Source organism: Neolamprologus brichardi, chromosome 3 (assembly GCF_056152115.1).
Source record: "Neolamprologus brichardi isolate AB-2024 chromosome 3, ASM5615211v1, whole genome shotgun sequence".
NCBI lineage: Eukaryota > Metazoa > Chordata > Actinopteri > Cichliformes > Cichlidae > Neolamprologus > Neolamprologus brichardi.
This window is the reverse complement of record NC_142106.1, coordinates 12,971,949-12,991,230: the sequence shown is the minus strand read 5'-3', so window position 1 is coordinate 12,991,230 and position 19,282 is coordinate 12,971,949. Positions and strand designations below refer to the sequence as shown.

Below are 19,282 nucleotides of genomic sequence, written 5' to 3'. Positions count from 1 at the left end.
GTTAGCACATTTTTAAACAAAACCTTTAAAAATGTAGTATAGTAGTTTAGCGTTTCATTTTTAGTTCTGTGAAAAAGTAAATAAAAAATATTAAAACATTTTAAATAAAGAAAAACTTGCCTTTTTAATCATTTTATTGGGTGATTATTTATTTTGTCCTATTTTTTTAACAATTAAATCTGTTGTTTGTGTTTTTGTTTCTGCTACTTTGATGTTTTATGTTTCAGTTTCTGCTGTATTTTTACAAGCTAAAGAAAATAAAAGAGACCCTTTTACAAACAGCTGATACTGACGGCTCAAAAGTTGCAGAACTACATTCCAGATAGAGACAAGTAGATTTACACTACAGTCAGTTTGGACCCTTTTCATTTAATGGTTTTTCTTTATTTTCATGACTATTTACATTGTAGATTCTCACTGAAGTCAAAACTATGAATGGAGTTATGTAGTAAACAAAAGTGTGTGAAATACCTCAAAATGTGTTTTATCCTTTATATTTTTAAACATTTTCTTGACTGACTGACCTCCAGTTCTTAAAGTAATGATGGGCTGTCGATTCTCTTAACTTAGCTGATTGGTTCTTGCCATAATGTGAATTTAACAATTGTCAAATAGGGCTGTGTAACAACCAGACTTCTGCACATCACAACTGATGGTCTCAACCTCATTAAGAAGGCAAGAAATTCCACAAGTGAACCCCGACAAGGCTCAGCTGTGAGGGGAAACCATTTCAGGTGATTACATCATGAAGCTCACTGAGAGAAGGCCAAGGGTTTGCAGCACTGGCAACAGCGAGCCCTGCAGCACAGGATTATTTCTTCAAGTAAAGGCTGATAATAATCCTTAATACTGACCTTCTTTGATATATAATAAATAAAATAAAATTAAAATGTAACCTCCACAGCTCCTAATGAGCCTGTGACTGTAAGCAGAGAAGAAAATGGAGGTTGTGGTTTGCCATTCAGCTTCACCTCCCCCTCCTCTGCTGCAAACTTGTGTTCAGGGCTGGTTTCAAAACCTCCCCCACACCATAGAAACAGCAGAGCGCTGCCTTGTACACAGAACAAAGAGTAATTTTTCTTTAACTCACACATAAAACAGTTGAAGTAACACAGTTTTACTATTATTTAGTGTTAGTCTCAACATATGCAGACTCAATCTATCTGTATGATTCATCTACGTGGTATTAAAGCCACATTGTCACACATGACAGCTACAACAGCAGCATAGTGCATGTTTGCATTTGATTTGTTTGCTGTCAGCTTCCCTCTAAAACTGCCTCCATGCTGCACAAAAACTGAATTATGGGGGTGGAGTATAATTACTTTCCTGTGGGGCTGAACTCAGTTCTGGGACTTGAAATCAATAGCAAAGGTTTATTTTAAGACAAACACCCCCTTTTACTTCCATTTATTTCACTAATGCCAAACTAAAGAAGCTGTGAATGGCACACAATGTCTTTAATGCCTGTCATGTGACTCACATGCAAACTCCAGTGTCACATTTCACTGTAGGTGAAAAAGCACACAGTGATGATGACTGTCTGTGTGTGCTTGTTTTATCTGTAATCCTAAACCGACCACAGCTCATGATAAAAGTCTGGATGTTGTATAACTGTGTTTGTATACATAAGCAGAATATAGAACGACACTATTGCCTGTTAAACATTATTTTAGTCATCTCTGAAGATAAGAAATTAGTAAGGAGAGACCATGAATTAGTTCAATTAATGAACTAAATAAAGTGGAGGGTGTAGTTTGGTAACAGTCTGTCAGGTTGGGTGTTGTTATATTTAAGACTATTTTTTGCTCATTTGATGTCAGAGATACTAAAAAATTTTAAACAGGAAGTGAAACTGATTGTTACATTTACAGAAGTCTAATGTGTAATTTGAACAAAAATAATTGTAAAACTCTGGTGAACGCAGTTAAATCGTGTATGATCTGGATGAAATTCAACAACTTAACAGTTGTGAAAATTATTATTGTTGAGGTGACCAAAAATAAAATAAAATAAAATAAAATAAAATAAAATAAAATAAAATAAAATAAAATAAAATAAAACCAAGAATGTTGGGGACTGTTTGTTCATGATTGGATAGCCTGGTGCACGCTCCTGCCGCAGGGTATACACATTTTGTTGGGCATAGCAACAGTAGCTTGGGTCAACACCTGTCCTGCTTTTTTCCACATGTAATGGTTCATTTGCACTGTAACCGTTGGTGATTTGCAGCTGCAGTGTTGTGATACATCTTAGAGTGATGAACAATGTGGGTGGTTTTCATGGTCAACTGGAATCAGCAGTTGCAGCTTTTATGCTAGATTTTACCTGGATGATGTTCTGAAAGCTCCCGTGATGGTTGTTGTGCCACATTATGCATTGCACTAAATTACTAAGCAAGTAAAACAGCCTCAGATCCAGAGGGTTGAAATAGTATCTGCTGAGACACACTTGTCTTTACAGTCACGATTTGTTTTTCATTCGTTATTTCTACAACTGTATCAAATAAATCAAATATAAAGTAAATCATCTGCATAGAGTCTGACCCAAGAGTCATTTAGTTGTCAGCGCTGCATTAATCTGACAGGTCAGGTTACAGGATACCTTCAGATTCACATAGAATTTAATTCTATGTGAATAGAAAACACTTCCATCAGCTTATAAAACCCATGCATTAGTCAATTACAGCATTGGTCGCTTTTTGGCACTTCAAATAGGATCAAACATTCTTGAAGAGAGAAACTTTGTGATTTCACCTTTGAGATTATCTGTGTGCAGTAAATACTTGATGCAGTACTGCGTTTGGCAAGAGTGGAAAATTCCATCGTCAGCTTTTCTTTGACTCACAAAGATTCATGTTCAGTAGTTAGAGTTATGCCACACCCACTGATTGCAACATTCAGTCATACAGTATACAGTAATGTAGGCAAGCTACAGTCGTGCTTCCTGCCTGTAGCTTGCCTACATTACACCACAACTCCACTTTGTCAGTCTTAATGACCCCAAAGCTTTTATTTATCTATTTATACACCAGTTCTGTCAAGTGAGTCAAGACTCCAGCAAACTATTATAGATGGAAGCTTGTGGAAGGATACCATAAATGTCTGGCCCAAGTGAAACAATTTCGGGGCAAATCCACCAAATACTAAGGAAATGTATGCATACTTCTGACTTCGATGAAAGTTATAAAAAGTACAAAACAACTCTCTCTTTATTCTGACATTTCACAAATACAAAAATCAGTTAAATCCTTTGTTTTTTCTCTCTGCAGTCATAAACAACCAGGTTAACAAATTAAAACATAAACATGTTTTACAGCATTTATAGCAGCTGTTGTGTTTATGAACTCTGTCACGGTTTATGGGATTCATTATGTATTCTTAATATTTATTGGTAAAATAATATTTGTAGTAAAATTGTCTGAAAACTGCAAGAAAAACAAAACAAACAAACAAAACGTGGATCACTTTGATTCCAGCTTCAGTTTTATTCAGGAAACAACAACAGTCATATCAAAAGGCACTTTATCTTTACAGTAGAAACATTAGAACCACAAACCCCCTGAAACAGGAGCATAACAATTGTATGAATCGAAGTCAATTGCATTATAAATGAAATACATTTATACAATATTATTAAAAAAATAAATCCTACTCCTCATCACTAATGAAGTCCGCAGTCAAAATAAATATATTAAATACAGTGTGCTCTAATAAAGTTAAATGCATGCAGTGCTTAAAGCTATATATAATAAATGTCAGACGCTTTTGTAATATAAATATATGTTTTATCTGTTTAAAGTGAAGCAGGAGGTAGTTTGATATAACAAGCAAAAGTAACAACTTTCTCTTTTTAAATAAATATGAAGGCTTACAGTTCAGATTGTTGAGTAGTCAGTGAGGAGCTAAAGGCACAACTTGTTCTTTGGATCATTTTTATATAACAACAATAACAATAATAATAATAATAATAATAATAATAATAATAATAATAATGTGTTTAAACATAAAACCTGAAAATATCTGCTGGACTGTTTATTGATGCTTCGCACCAAAAAAATTAAAATAAAACTTGAAGAAATTTGTGAAGGCACATGTGACATTTCAGTCTGCTCCTGTCTCACTTCCATGAAAACCACTAAATATTTTCTTTAAGCACAAAAAATATACATATTTGTGATGAATATTTAGTCTAATTTTACAAAGATGCTTAATACAAAATGTTAGATGTTCTAAAATTTAATTTCAGGATATTCTAAACTGTACCATGAATGCTCAGTGTTGCTCTCACAACCAAAATCCTGCTACCAACGTCAGTTTTGAATAAATTTCATTTTTGTTTAATTAAATTTATGCATTTGTTCATTCCTAAGTTGTAAGTCTACACCAGCCAAAATACTGTCTTTGGTTATTAACATTTGAAATGATGAAGACACTTGAAAAGTAACACAAAATTACCAGAAAAAACACAAAAACTTTGCATAAAACCTTACAGCTTACTCTTTCGCTCCCAGGCTTCAAGACTTCTGATTGGCCAACATTTCTACGTGGCTAGGATGTGGCATGTTCTTGACAGCATTTGACTTTGTTTTTGGCGTTCGCATGTGAACGGAGACATTTTTAAAAAAAACGCATGTGTGGACGGGATTTAGAAAAAAGAAAAATCTGAGTTTTCAAAAATACCCGTGTACCTGTGTACGTAGACTCAGATCATCCGGAAAAAAAAAAACCCAGAAACATTACAAACATGCTGCTGTTCAGCTGGAGGCTGGAAACAACCCTGCTTCTGTTGTTTACATTTTCTGTAGATCACGACACCAACAAAAGCAACTGGAAGACCAACTTTTAGTCCAACAGATCCATCCTCCTTCCCTCCATCCTCCTTCCCTCCATCCGTCCTCCTGTCTGACCTGCAGGTCAGACACAGGTGTGAGGTGTCAGCTGTCAGGTAGGTGATGAGTGAAGAACAGAACAGAATCCATTTCCTCTTCAAACTGCTGTCAGACATTATCTACTGCACTCTGATGTTTCTCTCTGGAAGCAGTCCTGCTGTTTCCTGAGGAGGAGGATGAAGTAGTTCATTCTCAAGTGTCAGAGTGGCATCAGGAATCCTTGTGGAGTGTTGGTGACAGCTGTTTTCTTCCGGGTCATTTCTGTCATTGTGTTCATTAGCAGGAGATTCAGAACTCTGAAATCTCTCAGACATTTCAATCTGTGGTTCAGTGGTGGAGCAATATGAGTCCTGGCTACGTTGTTTATATTTTCTGTAGATCAAATAACCAACAAAGGCGCCACCAGCAAGAAGAAGGAAAATAACAACTGGAAGACCAACTTTCAGTCCAACAGATCCATCCTCTGTGTGTCCTCCAGGCTGACCTGCAGGTGAGAAACAGGTGTGAGGTTTCAGCTGTCAGGTAGGTGATGAGTGAAGAACAGAACAGAATCCATTTCCTCTTCAAACTGCTGTCAGACATTATCTACTGCACTCTGATCACATCACTCAGACCAGCTGCTTTCTACAAAGTCTCATCAACAACATCTTTAGAAACAAACATCAACAACCAGGAAGCAGCTTCACCTCTGATCACACACACACTCAACTCTACTCACTCACCTGGAGGATCAACATGAAGGTGGATGATGCTGATGAGGTCACCACCCTGATAAGCTCTCTTCTTGCGGTTTGCTCCCATCTTGAAGACCCGACACTCGTATGTTCCAGCGTCATTAATCGTCACATCCCTCAGAATCAAAGACACGTCTCCATCCTTCATCTGTCTGTCCTGCAGATCCACCCGGTTCTTAAAAGATGGATGCTGGTTGGCTGAATCAAAGTGTCCACCCCGGTACACAAGGACATATTCTGGCTCCAGGTCAGCTCTGCACCACTTTACAACGTTGGTGTTGTTGTTTGGAACTTGGCATGGCAGAGTGATGTTCTTCTGTCCAGGCTTAGCTGAGATGGTTTTCTGGCCTGAAAGATGAAAAACACAGAACAGAGAGGTTAAAGATTTACCTCTTCAACAGCCAATCAGTATGAAGAGCTACAGAGACACATATCAATGAGCTTGAACACAAATTGAAAACAGTTTTATTTCCATTTCCTCTTCAAACTGCTGTCAGACATTATCTACTGCACTCTGATTGTTGCGGCTCCTCCAACCTATGGCCGCGGCAGGCTAAACATGAGGACACAGATGACGCGCAACAATGAACACATAAAATACACTTCTGTACCATTTGCTCCTTTTATTCCACATGCAACTGTCCAATATACAAATCAGTGCCTGGGATTAACTTATTAAACAAATGCACAGACCACAAACAAATAACTGCAACTCACCAATAACTGCACTAACTACTATGCCAAATTACAACTTGGTCCATGGCATCAAATTAGTGCACAAATACAAAAACCATCAAATTACAGTTAAAATACATCAAAATAATTCAAGCTGCGATCAAGTTGCGGTCAACAGAAAGTTCTGCCTCATGCTCACCCTACCTTCCTGCTCATCAACATCAGGTGCGGTGAACAAGTGAGTGCAACCACATTTATTATATACCACACCCATGAGACACGCCCCACACCCGTGCACCAATACAGTGAGTCCATTTAAACCAACCCACTTAGTCCAAAAAGGAACAACTCATATGGCTCCTACATACCGGCCCCTAATTATTTTAGAGCAATAATTACATCATACTCACCATGTAGGAGACATATTGAGAAACATGATCAATCCTTTATTAAACATTCAAAGATACAATTTTTAATTCAAAATAATGAAATACACATTAATACAAATAGACATTTGAAAAAGTCAATCTTTATGACTCTTCTGCTTCCTGTAGAAGACACACTTTAGTGATCGGCCTGTCCAAACAACCAGTCTTTGTTTTAACACGAACCTGACGTACAAGTCCTTTACCGTCAGGAATTGCTTCCACAATCCTTCCAGTCACCCAAGAGTTACGAGGCGCAGAATCATCGACAACGATTACCACATCCCCAGGAATGAAGTTCCGTCCGATTCTCTGCCACTTCTGACGCTCTTGAAGCTGGGGCAGGTACTCCTTAACCCAGCGCTTCCAGAACAGGTCAGACATGTACTGTACTTGCCTCCATCGACGTCGTCCATACACGTCCCCCTTCTGAAACACTCCTGGTGGTATCAATGGCTTGGTCTTAAGCAGCAACAGATGGTTAGGAGTCAAGGCCTCCAAATCATTAGGATCAGTAGAGGCTTTGGTTATTGGTCTACTGTTCACAATAGCCTCTGCCTCACAAAGAACTGTACAAAGGCCTTCTTCGTCCAAATTCTGCACTTTCAAAATGGAATTTAACACCTTCCTGACAGACCTCATGAGACGTTCCCAAACACCGCCATGATGGGAACCAGCAGGAGGATTAAAAATCCACTTTATGCCCTTTTGCAGCAGCATCTCATGAATCTGTGCCTGATTCCATCCTTCCACTGCCTCTTTCAACTCACGTTCACCACCCACAAAGTTTGTACCATTATCCGATCGTATCTCCAATACCTGACCCCGCCTTGATATAAATCGACGAAGCGCATAGATAAAAGAGTCTGTGCTCAAAGATGACAACACCTCTAAATGCACAGCTCTCACTGCCAGGCATGTAAAGATAATTCCATATCTCTTTACTTCACACCTTCCACGCTTAACTTGAAAAGGTCCGAAACAATCTACTCCAACCCGAGAAAATGGAGGTTCATCTGGAGAGATGCGATCTTGTGGAAGGTCTGCCATCATCTGATATCCTGGTGCTGCATGAAGTCTGCGACACACAATGCATTTAGCCAAAATCCTCCTTTGACAAAAGCAAAGAACTGCATTCTCTGCCTCGTTAAGTTCTTTTACCTGATTGCACCTAAAAGGTAAACCAATGGTGTAATGACCATCAACCAACTTAACAGAGTCCATCACTGACTTCATAAACTGCTGATCTTCTCTAGACAAAGCAAACTGCTCATCTTGAACACATTCTGGAAAATCAGCCTTCATTTGACGTTCCCACAGCTCATCCAATCTTGCCACGGAAATCCTATTGACACTCACATCAAAAATGTCAGTCTTACAATCCTCTCTGAGAGGACCATTCACCGTCCAACCCAGCATAGTTTTTACTGCATAGGGACCTCCATCCTGACTTCTAACAACCTCCCATGGCTCTAAAGCCTTGGGCACATTGGTCCCGATCAACAGGTCTACCCCGGAATTGATCTCCAGTATCTTAATATGGCGCAAGTGTGGCCATCTATCGAGATCTTCCTGTCGGGGAATATTACATCGAAGAACAGGCATGCTTTTCTGAGTAAATAAGTCAGGCAAGTCACAGTAGTGATCTAAATCCAAACCAGCTACTTCCAAATCTGAAACCACATAACTACTGACCATTTTCTCCTGACCCATTGTCCGCAAAAGAATGCCAGTTTTCCTTCCTGAAAGATTCAGCCTATTCATGAGCCCTTCAGTACAAAATGAAGCTGAGCTCCCAGGATCTAGAAAAGCATAGGTTATCAGTGACTGATTACCTTTCTTGGACTTCACTCTAACTGGTATTACGGATAGAGCACTATTTTGCTCACCGGCCCCAGTAACACCACTGCTTTGCACCGCACATTTAGGACCTTCATCTGGAGGTTCTCCCCCTCCTATAGTTTGCACTGAAACACTTTCCCTCTGCTTGGAGTGGATATGTAAGAGTGTGGGGTGTTTCTGTTTACAGACTTTACACAAGAGACGTTTCCTACAGTCCTTGCTTCTGTGCCCAATGCGCAGACAACCAAAACACACACCATTCTCTTTCAAAAAAGATAATCTTTCAGAGTGCAACTTTCTTTCAAATGAAGGACACAAATCCAACATATGCCCTGCTCCGCAAAACAAGCAAACCTTGGTCACAACTGAACCACTCTCTCGCCTCAACACTGGCTCAATCTTCCCTTCCACCTTGGCCACTGTAGTAGCAAAACTACTCCGCTTAGCCTTAGGGTAAAACTGAGACTTATCATTCCTCGCCTCTTTTCTGATGGCTGTTGGGGGATCCTGTATATCTCCAAACAATGGGTCACTTGCGATCTTAACTTGCCTCTCGACAAACTCAACAACATCGCAAAAAACCACTTTACGTTGAAACCTCTCCTGCAAATCGCAGACAACATTCCTCCACTTATCCCTGAGCTTATAAGGCAGCTTTTTTATAACTGTTTGCATATTAGCAGAGACATCCAACTCATGCAAGGATTCAACGTCTCCCATTGCGTTACAACATTACCTTAATAAAAACCCATATTCCTGCAAAGCCTTCACATCATCAGATTTTATAGGAGGCCATTTACTGACCCTTTCAATGTAGGCAGCAGCAATTTTCAGCGAATTGCCAAAGTTCTCCTGGAGCAAAGATTTAGCTTTAGCATATCCATGCTCAGCAGGCATATACTGACAGCTTCTGACCATTTCTCTTGGATGGCCTGTAGTGTATTGCTCGAGGAAATATAAACAATCCTTAGCACTGTGAGCTTGACTCTCCACCATGTGCTCAAAAGCTCTCATAAATGTTTGATATTGCAAAGGATCGCCATCAAATAACTGAATGTCACGCCTTGGTAGCAAAAACAGAGACTGCTGCTCAGCCAATAAAGTTGTAATTTCATTTTGTTTCTTCAAAACTGTGACTAGATGATCATGACCCTCACTACCTTGCGCTGTGTGTGTAAGATGTTTTGATTGTGCGTGAGACTGCGACATCATCCGAGTAGTTGAAACTGCACCTGGAAATACTTGTGGCTTCGTCTCTGACTGTTCCAACGAAACGACCTTAGGCTGAGAAATATTTTTAACCTTGGGCCTTACATCCAAAACCTGCGCTTGATGATCACTTGCATCAACACCCTGATATGGTCGCTCTGGTAACACAGGTTTGAACGTCGGAGCATTAGGATTTAAAACCCCTAAACTCCCCTGCTCTCGATCTAAATACGAATTCATTCCATCAGATTTACCATTAACAGCACTTGAGACTCGGGACATTTCAGAAGCTTTTAAAACATTCACCTTTGCTGCTGAGGCTGCTATTTCAGTTTCTAAGTCAAGCAGCTCCTTTCTTTTCTTAAGCTGTATTTCTTGTTCTTCCAAAGCATGCTTTTCTTTCAACAACCTCTGTCGAACAAGAAGGGCAGCCACGTCAGCCTCTGCCATTATGCGTGCTGACAAGGCAGATGAAACCATGGAGCTACTGAGTGATGATTTGCTTTTCCTACAACTTCCGTTTCCAGCATTAGAGATGCTATCACTTGGATTAACATCATCTATCACAGCACCTTTACCAACATTCCCGGTGTGCCTAGAAGCACCAGAACCCTTTCCAGCAGGTAATACATCAGAGGAATCAACACCAGGTGGATTTAAATGTGGCAAATCAAGCTCAGACACCTGATTTTTACTCTGAGGGTTTCCCTTTGCATCATGAAGCCATTTCTTTATCTCTTCCATAAACTCAGTATTATGTGCTCGCACACTTATAAACCAAGCAGTTTGTTTTTCTTGCTCTTCTTGAGGAAGCAAGGTTTCATGCAGATGAGTTGCCTCATTAAGCAACGCAGACAAACTCTCCAAGTGAGCCTGAACAATGGAAACATTATCTTCAGATTGCTTTAATTCTTTAATAACCTTTATGACATTTTTAATTTTATTCATCTTAGTGTGACGTTCTGTTTGCAGCCTTTCAATCTGATTCTCCAAAGCCTTAGCAGTCGGTTTCGGCTGTCTTTTCTTTCCATCCACATCACCACATTGTATTAATTGGTGTGTCTCCATTTTTCTTCAAAATATTACAAAATCCAAACGCTAAACTGCACCTATGCCACACAGCCTCATTCCAAGACATAAACTTGGTGACATTCCCTTCAATAAACCTTGGACACACACAGTTAACAGGAGCAATATCCCCCACTATCTGCCTATTAAACCTAACTAACTTAACCTAGTCTTCCGTACATACTAGCGGTGGGTATTTATGTACCTCCATACCGTCAGCTGTGAGGAAGACAAACTGTCTTAAACACAAACTGCGGCGGTACTCCCAAGCCAATGGCTTCAGCCGCCTGATGCACAATAACTAGAAAATAAATCAGTACAACGCCTAGCGCAGCTGTACTGCTGAAACCTAACAGGGGAACAAGACTCCTGAAAGAAATCTGTTTTGTGTAGCCAAAGGCTTAATCTAAAAGCTGGGTGGACAAAGGCAACAGCAAACTATAAAACTCATCTATATATAAACAATCCAATAAAACCTACAAACTTTTCTGTTGACAAGTTGTTGCGGCTCCTCCAACCTATGGCCGCGGCAGGCTAAACATGAACACATAAAATACACTTCTGTACCATTTGCTCCTTTTATTCCACATGCAACTGTCCAATATCCAAATCAGTGCCTGGGATTAACTTATTAAACAAATGCACAGACCACAAACAAATAACTGCAACTCACCAATAACTGCACTAACTACTATGCCAAATTACAACTTGGTCCATGGCATCAAATTAGTGCACAAATACAAAAACCATCAAATTACAGTTAAAATACATCAAAATAATTCAAGCTGCGATCAAGTTGCGGTCAACAGAAAGTTCTGCCTCATGCTCACCCTACCTTCCTGCTCATCAACATCAGGTGCTGTGAACAAGTGAGTGCAACCACATTTATTATATACCACACCCATGAGACACGCCCCACACCCGTGCACCAATACAGTGAGTCCATTTAAACCAACCCACTTAGTCCAAAAAGGAACAACTCATATGGCTCCTACACTGATCACATCACTTAGACCAGCTGCTTTCTACAAAGTCTCATCAACAACATCTTTAGAAACAAACATCAACAACCAGGAAGCAGCTTCACCTCTGATCACACACACACTCAACTCTACTCACTCACCTGGAGGAACAACAACACTCAGTGTGATGTTGCAGAGAAGCCCCATTGATTCTCCTGATTTCTGTACAACACGACACTCGTATGTTCCAGTGTCATTAACCTTCACATCCCTCAGAATCAAAGACACGTCTCCATCCTTCATCTTTCTGTCCTGCAGATCCACCCGGTTCTTAAAAGATTGATGCTGCTCTTCTGGATCAGACTGCTCATCCCGATATGAAATTACATATTCTGCCAGATCAGCTCTTTTCCACTCCACAACTGGGATGTTGTTGTTTGGAGCTTGACATGTCAGAGTGACGTTCTGCCCAGACTGAGCTGAGATGGTTTCCTGGTCTGAAAGAGAAAACAACACAGAGCAGAGAGGAAGCAGTAACTTCTACAGCAGCCAATCAGAGTGAGAAATAGAGATAACTGGTCTCTGGTATATGCTGGTTGAATCACACAAACGTGACAATAGACTAGTTTAAAACTGTTAAAGCACCACAGAATCCCACTGAACTCCATACTAATGAATAGCCTGCACAGGCTGCCTGTGGACCTGAGTTCACACTGTGCAGGACAGGGACAAAAACCTGCACTGTCTTTGTGTGGTAAACTTTACAGAAACCATCGTTTCCATGCGACTTTTCCAGTGAGGTCACACGTTGTATGCAGCCAAGATAACCCGTGCTGGGGGCGGGTTTAAGACTGACAATCTCCTCTGATTTATTCATAAATCCATTTCCTTCTGAGTGTTTAACGCAGCGTGAGCGCGCTCGCCCGGCTGCTTGTCTTGCCGGGGCGTCCGCGTGCACGCCTCCGTTCCAAAGGCGGGGCTGTGTGCAGCTACACTACACACTACACTACTACTACAGTTGGGAGCCTGCGTGGCTTTAAAACGTCGCTTCGTTTGGGTTATTAACGTTTGTGTTATCGTTCGTGGACGGTAGAAAACAGCTTTGCTAGAAGCTTAAACAAGGAGTACCCGAAGGCAACGCGGGCTTAACTTTGGAAAATATTTTTTAACTCATGTCGTTGAGAAAAAGGAGTCTGTCAGCAGCTTTCAACGTCTTAATGTTTGCTGCCGAGTGGGATCAGGCACAAAGTAGCAGGTGTTTAGAGCCTCTGCATGCCGTGGTAAGTACAACGGGCTGGCTACAAAAGGCTATAAAATGGCTGCTCTACGCTCTAGTGGGTGTCGTTTCCACACCTTTGTGCGCGTCCCGGTGTAGGGCAGGTTGTACGGTTTCCTTTTTTTTTTTTTTTAACTGCGGGCTGCTCTACTGACCGTGACAATCCTCTGTCAGGAGAATAGGTCTACACCGAGGGATTCGGTGCAAGAGGTTCAGTTCATTCAACGTGATAGTATGTGAGGGTTTAATAAGGTGAGATTTAAAAAAACAAAAACAAAATCACAATCTTGTGTGCGTGTATCTACAACGACAGTAACGGCAGTTCAATACAAGAGCAGCGGAATAGTTAGGTCTCACCTGCAAACACGAAGTGAAGAATCAAGAAACAGAGACGTGACGTCCATTCTAGACGCATCTTGTGATCTCACCGGCTCCTGCAGCTACTAGTGGTGTTCGGGTCGATCCAGATATCGATATTATGGGCACCAACGTTTGTATCAATATCGATCAATACGAGTTTAATGAGATCGACACTGTTGCTACTTCTCTCCTGTATGCACTGCTGCGGTTTCATGGAAGGGTACTGTAAGTGCCGCTGCTTTTGTGCACATGTACCACTGCGTCATGTGACAGGACTGTCACATGACGCAGTGGTACTAGGCTAACAAGCCAAGCCCACTAGGCAGTGCAGTATGGCAGAGAATATTCTGCTATTATTACGACAGTTATCTTCAGAAATGACTTAAAATTGTCAAAGTGCAACTGGCTGATTCTTACTTTAGCCAACTTAAAAAATATAAATTATGCTAAAACCTTGATATAACACATTTATCTCACGGAAACATGTTATTTAAATGAAAACATTTACTGGAACTGAAACAAATATGCTGAATATACCATGGTTCAGATTCGATAGAATATAAATACCCTTTTGTGTTAACTGTGAAATGGATACTGTATGATTACTGTATTTAAATTGCAAGTAGATGTGCTACAGACCAAGTAATCTTATTATTTTGTGCCAAACTAGGTATCCCCGGCAGAATTTGTTTCCCCTGCGTCGGGAGCATTCACTGGCCTTTCAAAGTCATAGACAAACAGTATCCCACATTCGTGATTTTTAGTTCATCAACACTTCAAAATTTCAAAGTTCTTTTTTATGAATTTTTTTCTTTCAGTAATATCATGATAACTGGCTGTTATTTGAGAGTTTTGGAGAGGACAGAGTAGGGCTGACAGTTGAAAGTCACAAGCACTAGTGACTTTTAACTTTTTTTTGGTAAACATATTGCACACACAAGTATATTGACGCCTCAGCGTCCACCTTTGTCATGGTGTTCGTCACGGGAAGCATGGCAAAATTTCTACAACAAACCCATTTACATTAGGTGGTACTCATTTGTAATGGAAAATCAGAATACTTTATTAAGGCCTGAGGAAATTATGTGGTTACAGTTGATCAAAAACAGCAATGGTAACAGGCTGAACTAAATTCAATAATACAATATATTACAAAGTTAGAAAAGAAAAGAAAAAGCTCCAATATATAGAAGTAGCTCAATAATAAATATTTAGAATATTACAGAGATTATATATATATATATATATAATATACACATACATACATACAGTTGTGGTCAAAAGTGTACATACACTTGTAAAGAATATAATATAATGGCTCTACCGAGCGTCCCGTTATTTCTAAAACTCTGATTTTTCCCTGATAGAGTGATTGGAACAAATACTACTTTGTCACAAAAAACATTCATGAAGTTTGGTTCTTTAATGACTTTATTATGGGTCAACAGAAAAAAGTGATCACATCTGCTGGGTCAGAAATATACATACAGCAGTGCTAATATTTGGTTACATGTCCCTTAGCCATTTCCACTGCAATTAGGCGCTTTTGGTAGCCATCCACAAGCTTCTGGTTGAATCTTTGACCACTCCTCTTGACAGAATTGGTGCAGTTCAGTTAAATTTGATGGCTTTCTGACATGGACTTGTTTCTTCAGCATTGTCCACATGTTTTCAATGGGGTTTAAGTCAGGACTTTGGGAAGGCCATTCTAAAACCTTTATTCTAGCCTGATTTAGCCATTTCTTTACCACTTTTGATGTGTGTTTGGGGTCATTGTCCTGTTGGAACACCCAACTGCGCCCAAGACCCAACCTGTGTGCTGATGATTTTAGGTTATGTTGAAGAATGTGAAGGTAATCCTCCTTCTTCATTATCCCATTTACTCTCTGTAAAGCACCAGTTCCATTGGCAGCAAAACAGCCCCACAGCATAATACTCCCACCACCATGCTTGATTGTAGGCATGGTGTTCTTGGGGTCAAAGGCCTCACCTTTTCTCCTCCAAACATATTGCTGGGCATTGTGGCCAAAAAGCTCGATTTTTGTTTCGTCTGACCACAGAACTTTCCTCCAGAAGGTCTTATCTTTGTCCATGTGATCAGCAGCAAACTTCAGTCGAGCCTTAAGGTGCCGCTTTTGGAGCAGGGGCTTCCTTCTTGCACGGCAGCCTCTCAGTCCATGGAGATGCAAAACACGTTTGACTGTGGACAATGACACCTGTGTTCCAGCAGCTTCAAATTCTTGGCAGATCTGCTTTTTGGTGATTCTTGGTTGACTCTTCACCCTCCTGACCAATTTTCTCTCAGCAGCAGGTGATAGCTTGCGTTTTCTTCCTGATCTTGGCAGTGACGAAACAGTGCCATGCACTTTATACTTACAAACAATTGTTTGCACTGTTGCTCTTGGGACATGCAGCTGCTTTGAAATGGCCCCAAGTGACTTTCCTGACTTGTTCAAGTCAATAATTCGCTTTTTCAGATCCATGCTGAGCTCCTTTGACTTTCCCATTGTGGCGTTTGTGGGCGTTTGTATCCAATGAGCCCTATTTAACTGGCCTGAGAGAAGTCACCAGCTGTCGTCACTCATAATCACTCACAAGCAGTTAAGAGGCCATGCTATGAAGCTCAGTTCACTGACAACTTTCTAAGTCACCAAAATTGCTAATTCATGTTGCTGTATGTATATTTCTGACCCAGCAGATGTGATCACTTTTTTCTGTTGACCCATAATAAAGTCATTAAAGAACCAAACTTCATGAATGTTTTTTGTGACAAAGTAGTATTTGTTCCAATCACTCTATCAGGGAAAAATCAGAGTTTTAGAAATAACGGGACGCTCGGTAGAGCCATTATATTATATTCTTTACAAGTGTATGTACACTTTTGACCACAACTGTATATGTGTACAAGTACATATGACATTTTGTACTGTAAACCGTAAAACCTGTTATTTTCGCTGTATAGGGTGTGCAAAAGGGTGTACCTATTGCACTGTGAGCGGTGCATTAGATGGACCCTAACCCATAGAGGATGGCACTGGCCCACCCTTGCACTGTGGTAGCTGAGATAGACATCCTACCATCCTACTCTTGGATATAGATATTGCTGGATATATATAGCTGGAGTTTTAATTGTACAATTTGTCAGCAAAATGATAAGTAAGATCAGCTTTAAATAAATAAATGGTATGGTGATCTCTCTTTGCAGGCAAAATTTAAGCTGCCACGTTTCGTGCAATTGGGAGGACTCGAGACCTCTCCCTCCAGTCCATTTAGGATTGGTCTGTAATCACACAGGCACAAACAGTTCTGTCAGACCAGTCACATCTCCGTCACCCTGAGAACGAGCTCTTTCCTTCTGACAGAAACAGATTCCCAAAATGCATCTGAATGCTTTAAAAATGTATTTTTTCCAACAGGAATCAAGCTTTTGAATAAAAGTTATTTGTAATATGAGTATATACTAACTAGTATGTTTGTAATTATAAATAAACAATTTTATTTTTTTAAAAGCATCTATTTATTTCTTTAATGTTTATTGACTCTGTGACGGCAGCATTTGTGGCAGTACTTGAGTCCACAACAAATTTCCCTAAGGGGACAAAAAAATCCATCATATCATGTTGTTACTGTGCTTATTTATGAGATGCCACAATTACAACTTATTTACTTTATAACCAGAATAATTTAGTCAGTTTTAATTGGATACACACAGTGTTCATAGTGTAGTGTTCAAAGGAAATCTTACTTATACTTATTTTTTTAAGCCATAAGGAGGTTTGCTAAACTCAGAATCTCCTCTAAACTTCACTCTGACAACAGTCATGGTCCATAAATGATCCCATTGTAGTTCTGTGCACATAATAAATATAAATGTGCTCTTTGCACTGATGTCCTATATACACTATATGTCCTAGTTCCACCTTTGTGTTTCTGTCTTCTGTCTTCTGATGTTGGACTGTGTTTTCTGTTAAGCGGTGATATATATTGTCATATCGCACAGCCCTACTCCCCAATCTAAAATTGGTTAGTTGTCTCAGGGCAAGAATACACAATAAGGATACCAAAATGTCACAGTTTCCTATATATACTGCTGTTTATATAGCATTTTTCTATAGAGCACTCAAAGTGCTTTATACTACATGCCACCTTCACTACATACACATTCCTACAAGCACTTTCTCTACATCTAAGTGCTTTCCTTCTAGAGTTCACACTCTGCCACAAGCGATTATTTTGATAGTCGACTAGTCACCGATTATTTTTGCGATTAGTCGACTAATCAGATCATCATCCACTGAACGTAAAAGGTACAGCTTATTGCACCAGCAGCATCTGCTCTTATATAACTATCATTAGCTTACAGCTTAAAGTGTTTAAGGTCTGTGCTAACTAAAAAGAAAGACAAGATGATAGTTTATTAAACTCAATGAAATTGTTTCGGTGGAGTTTAATAAACTCACCCTTCTGCTCCAGCAGAAAATATGTCAAAAGTTCATTAAGTTAAATAATAAAACACTGAAAGTTACATTATTGTAACTGTGATGCATTCACTGACATATAAAGAGAACAGAGAGGCTCTGCTTTGTGCTTCTATTCTCCTCCTGTGTGTTTGTGTGTGCAGAGTTTCTACCAGAGCCAAATGTCATCGACTCCTCACTGAAGTCGTCCACCAGTCCAACCACTGGGATCCAGCTGCTGCTCTCTAACTGGTCCACACAGCAGCTCAGACCTGACACATTCACTGTAAACACACTGGTTTATATTCTGTTTGTTCTCCTCATGAAGGAAACCTCACACAACCACACAACCAAGTTCAAATGGAAAGTTATTATTATTTCTTTTATAAAGAAGCTGGAAAAAACTTTCTTACACTAGTTTTTTAGTTTTTATATTAAAAAAATAAAAAAAATTTTTTACCAGGCCTTTCAGAATAAAAGCATGACCAAGACATCATTTATACATAAACGGTAATAAATGGTATGTAACTAAAATGTAGATGTAATCCATGTTTTCGTGTCTTCAGTAACTTTGCTGTTATTTATGTTATTTCTAAGTGTGCTGTCGTCTCCACAGCAGTGATCTGGTTTCTCTGCAGGTTCAATAAACTTTGGTCTCACTTGATCTTCTCGTGTGCTTCTGTGGGTTTCACAAAGATGTCTGATGGAAAAACGTTGTTTTCTTTTCCTGATGGGAACATAGAGCCAGTCCTAGATTGGTCACTGACTCTGTAAATACTGAGGTACGACCATGAACGCAGCTTTCTGAGTCCTCATGCAAAGTCCTGGTTGAGCCAGTTACACCGACACCTTTTTATGACCAAGTTATTTATATTCTGTTTTCTGTTCGTAGCATCCAGAGACTACAGCTGGACAAACTTGTTATATAATGACAGTTAATGTCTAAATGTTGTCTCATGTACAGTTTCAGAGTCAAAGTGAGAGAAAGTCAGTGAGCAGGTTTTCTGTCAGGTTTTTAATGCAGTTTGATTCTTGCTTAGATCCAGTTCACACATCAGCTCAGTGAGGTTTGTTTGGGTCCAGCTCAGATTCAGTTTCACTGCAGGATTATTCATGAAGCAGCAGGAAACAACAACCACCATCTGAAGGCACTTTTACAGTAAAAACATGAGAAACAGAAAGTTGTGAAAACTGATGAACCGAGTCAACAGGTCAGAAAGTTACATTAAAAACAAACATGAAGCCTCATCATCCACTATTGTAACGTGCATTAGAAATAAATATATTAAATACAGAACAATAACAAAGTTAAGAAGTGCGTTCAGCGCTTAAAGCTGTATATAATCAGAAGCTCCTCTGATATAAACATGACAGAAGCAGCAG

General features: G+C 39.7%; 1 protein-coding gene and 1 long non-coding RNA gene across 2 annotated transcripts; one reads left to right on the top strand and one right to left on the bottom strand.

Annotated features, from left to right (window-relative positions):
* Nucleotides 1-5,350: 5,350 nt before the first annotated feature.
* Nucleotides 5,351-13,683, bottom strand: LOC102779248 (programmed cell death 1 ligand 1-like). Its single transcript, XM_035916390.2, has 3 exons — nucleotides 13,440-13,683; nucleotides 11,968-12,303; nucleotides 5,351-5,973 (listed from the first exon to the last, which is right to left on the bottom strand). The coding sequence occupies exons 1-3, from the start codon at nucleotides 13,495-13,497 to the stop codon at nucleotides 5,606-5,608; spliced, it is 762 nt and encodes a 253-aa protein (XP_035772283.2). The 5' UTR covers nucleotides 13,498-13,683; the 3' UTR covers nucleotides 5,351-5,605.
* On the top strand, nucleotides 12,987-18,563 carry LOC148103541 (uncharacterized). The gene is made up of 2 exons (XR_015718602.1): nucleotides 12,987-13,086; nucleotides 18,064-18,563. It is a non-coding gene; the product is annotated as an uncharacterized LOC148103541 (long non-coding RNA).
* Nucleotides 18,564-19,282: the final 719 nt, after the last annotated feature.